At 50.3% G+C, this 3,947-nt stretch overlaps 1 protein-coding gene across 1 annotated transcript; it reads right to left on the bottom strand.

Moving 5' to 3' along the window:
• Positions 1–328: 328 nt before the first annotated feature.
• LOC309376094 (C-X-C chemokine receptor type 3-2-like) lies at positions 329–3,500 on the bottom strand. The gene is made up of 2 exons (XM_081922275.1): positions 3,460–3,500; positions 329–2,075 (listed from the first exon to the last, which is right to left on the bottom strand). The coding sequence occupies exons 1-2, from the start codon at positions 3,496–3,498 to the stop codon at positions 1,038–1,040; spliced, it is 1,077 nt and encodes a 358-aa protein (XP_081778401.1). The 5' UTR covers positions 3,499–3,500; the 3' UTR covers positions 329–1,037.
• Positions 3,501–3,947: the final 447 nt, after the last annotated feature.

The raw sequence follows: 3,947 nt of genomic DNA on the forward strand, positions 1-3,947 counted from the left end.
ACCGTCCACGGGCCAGATTGAGAAGGCGATTGGGCCGAATCCGGCCCCCGGGCCTTAGGTTGCCTACCCCTGAACTATATTATATATCTATAAACCAATAAATGATACTAAATATTGATTTCCACCATAACCAGGTTGAAGTAAGAGTAGCGAAATCACAGCTAAGGAGCTCAAATTGTCTATCTAACGGACAACCTTATTTGAAAATCAAACCCATGTCCAGACTTTAACATTCAAAAACTTTACTTGCAGAAACTTACAATAGATGAATGAAAACATCATATATACAGCCACATGCTTCTCCAAGCATGGGCTTATAGTCTCTTCTTCTAACTTCCAAACAACTGTATTTTCCTCCCTTCCTAGCACTTCCAGCCTTCAGTGTCTCAGTTGGGCCATGCTTTGCAGCTCCTATGAGAGTTTCCCACTTTTACTTTCTCCTGCAGCGTTGCTCACCTTCTTTCAAGTAGAAGCACCCCAGCACTCTGCTCCACTTAGCAGTGTTCACAGTGGATTCTAACACACAGTCCTCATGCTTCGTATAAAAGAGTCTCTCCTTCATTGGATACCTCCCATGTGACCAACGTTAGCCAATCACATGAGAACCACCAGAATTCTGTTATAAACCAATCCAATTTAGACACGTAGCGAATGTATACAACAAGAATTTACAATTTCAGTGAATTAAATTGCTGTACAGTGGTACCTCGGGTTTAGAACTTAATTTGTTCTGGAGGTCCGTTTTTAACCTGAAACTGTTCTTAACCTGAAGCACCACTTTAGCTAATGGGGCCTCCCACTGCTGCCGCACCGCCGGAGCACAATTTCTGTTCTCATCCTGAAGCAAAGTTTTTAACCTGAGGTACTATTTCTGGGTTAGTGGAGTCTGTAACCTGAAGCGTATGTAATCTGAAGCATATGTAACCCGAGGTACCACTGTACTTAACAAACCGTGATTTTTCTCTCTCTCCTGGGGTTCCAGTTCTTTGGGAAAGAGATCTGGTGCTCTGAATAAGCCTTCCTCTCGCCCCTAATGCTCACATCATGATGGAATAGTCTACGGGTCGGGTGATGGTGTGCTCTGTGGCTTGGCTGAATTCCCAGTCGGAGTTGTTGCGCTGGCGTTCTACATCCCTGTCCCGACAATGGAACAACATGGAAAGCTCTCTCCGGAACTTGACCCCCATGAGGGCATACACCAGGGGGTTGAGGCAGCAGTGGACCAGGCCCATGCTCTCAGTGAAAAGCAATCCAAAATCCAGAATCTTCTCTCTGGCGCAGTCTCGGGCCACGTGGCCCAGGCGCTGCAGGCTGTCTGCAAAGATGAATCCATGGAAGGGCGCCCAGCAGAGGACGAAGAGAAGCAGAATCACCAGCAGGATACGCACGGCCTGGTGCCTGCAGAAGATGCTGGCTTGGCGCAGGCGATGGAAGACACGGAAATAGCAGACCGCCATTACCAGGAGAGGCAGGAAGAAGCCGAATAGGAAGGAGACCAAGCGCAGTCCCAACCGCCAAGACTCTGCTTGCCCGACGTCGAATCTCAGGTGGCAGATGACGGCCCCTGCCTGCGGCACGTAGGTTGCGGAACGGAAATGGAGGTCCACCACGGACAGGCCGAAGCAGGCGATCCACACAAGGGCGGAGAGGATGTAGGTGTGGGGAAGTTTCACGAGGTGGTGGAGCTGCATGGCGTGAATGATGACCAGGTAGCGTTCCACGCTGAGGCACGTCAGGAGGAAGACGGTGCTGTAGCTGTTCATGGTGGAAATGGCTCCCACGAGTTTGCAGGAGACTTCGCCAAACACCCAGCCCTGGGTGAACTGGACGGCGCGGAAAGGGAGAGTGAAGGTTAGCAGCAGATCCGCGACGGCCATCTGGAAGAGGTAGCAGTCCGCGAAGAGCCAAGGGCAAGGGCGCCGGCCCAAGATCGCCAGCACGAGGCCGTTGCCGACCAAGCCCACCACAAAAGCCACGGAGAAAACCGCCGGGCCAAAATAACGAGAGAAGGCGCCCACCTCATCTTGTGTGCAGGGGGCCGTGCCGGGATCAATTTCGGGGTAGCCCGTGGGGTACTAGGAAGGAGAGAGGGAGACAGTGAGCTGGGGTATCTCTGGAGATTCAACTCTCCCGTCCTGAAGGAAATCTTCCAGCACAAATTCACGGCACGTTTTTTGAATTCGGGACAAAGCCACTGGGTTTCGTAATTTTCAAAGGTTTGGAGGCAAATGCAGAAGCTGCAGCGGCTGATCTGTGGGTTGCATCTGGCGCCATCACCCCCACGAAAGCCACCGCCCCAAAAAATGTGTCGCCCTTTTTATTTCAGATTTTAATAAAACTGTCTGCTCCTGAGAGTCCCCTACTATGGGGTCAAGAAGCCGAAAGCTTTTTGGGTGCCTCCGCCCAGCCCTCCACTGCGTCATACACATATAACACAAACAAAATGTTGATTAAAATAACGGTGACGGTGACATTCGCTGACCTGGACCCGTGATACTGTGATACCCAAAGAGCTTTTATGCCCTCCCCAGTCCCATCAAAATGTGTCCATTAAACATTTTCGTTTTTTCACAGACAGTGGGTCCCTGTTCTTGTAATGTAAAAAAGTTTTTGGGGGTCACCCTCCCAAATTTCAAATTTATTTATTTACCAAATTTGACTATGAATGAATTATAAAAATTCTGAGTTGGGATGTAAAGAAGAGTGGTTTTGTTTTGTTTTTGTCACCCCCACCCCACATTTTAACTTCGAGTTTATTTACCATATTTAACAAGGAATGAATGAGGGGGGAGGGAAATCTGTCAAAGTGTTTGGGTCGCCGGTGAGAAAACCTTCTGGTAGCCTGCCTTGAGGACTCCACATTTTCTCACCAAGCCCCCCCCCCCCAATTTAATGTGTGACACCCTCATCCCCACACGCAGGCCTCCCCATAGCAAAGGCACAGGATCCAATCCAAAATAGCCATGCCTGGAGTCCCACTGATAAGGGAGGACTTTAAGCAGGTGCTGAACGAATGGGTTCCAGCCTATAATTCACTGGTGAGAGGCAAAAGAGCCCTGGATGAAAAAAAGTTGGCAACCCTTCACAATTTGGGAAACAGCTTTCTTATTCCAAGCCAACCCCAGGTAAACGGGCATCTGCGAGTGTGTGTATGTGAACATCGCTAACGTGTCTCAGCCTGCTCTTAAAGGTGGCCAAGTGACAAGCAGGACAGGCGCTCCTGTGCTTTTAATTGGCATGTTGTAGAAGAGTTGATTTTGACAGCGTGTGCCCTGAGCAACAAGCTATACCTTCCTCTTCTGCATCGCTATTAAAGGCGCAGGATGTTTGCCCTTTTTCCCAACTCCCCACCAGCTCACCCTAGCTTAAAGGCAGAGGAGCAGGGCCAGTTTTTAAAACCCCAAACGTTGGCGGAGCTGGGAGCTATCCCTGTTGCTAGACGGAGGGAGAGTTACGTACCTCTATGTAGTCGGAGTAATCTCCCCAGTCGTCGGACATGTTTGCTTCTGCTACCAAACCATTGCTTTGAGCCCTCAAGTTATGGGGTAAGGCCGGGCCTGCTGCACCTTCCCCACATCTCCTCCCCTCACCCCCAAATGTGGAAGTGGCCCAAGTCATAATTCCGGAGGAGACGCCAACGTTTGCTGCAGTGACGGAAAACAAGGTGAAACCCAAGAAACCCTCCCCCATTGCAAAACAGTCCCAGATAGGGAAGTCAAGAAGCAGTGAGCCTGTTCTCCTGGCCCTGTACATTTAATGGCAGCCTAATGCAAGGGTGGGATGTGGGTGGCGCTGTGGGTTAAACCACAGACCCCAGGACTTGCCGATCAGAAGGTCGGCGGTTCGAATCCCTGCGACAGGGTGAGCTCCCGTCGCTCGGTCCCTGCTCCTGACAACCTAGCAGTTCGAAAGCAAGGCAAAGTGCAAGTAGATAAATAGGTACCACT

Source organism: Podarcis melisellensis (genome assembly GCF_964234715.1).
Source record: "Podarcis melisellensis genome assembly, chromosome: 8".
In the NCBI taxonomy this organism is placed as follows: domain Eukaryota; kingdom Metazoa; phylum Chordata; class Lepidosauria; order Squamata; family Lacertidae; genus Podarcis; species Podarcis melisellensis.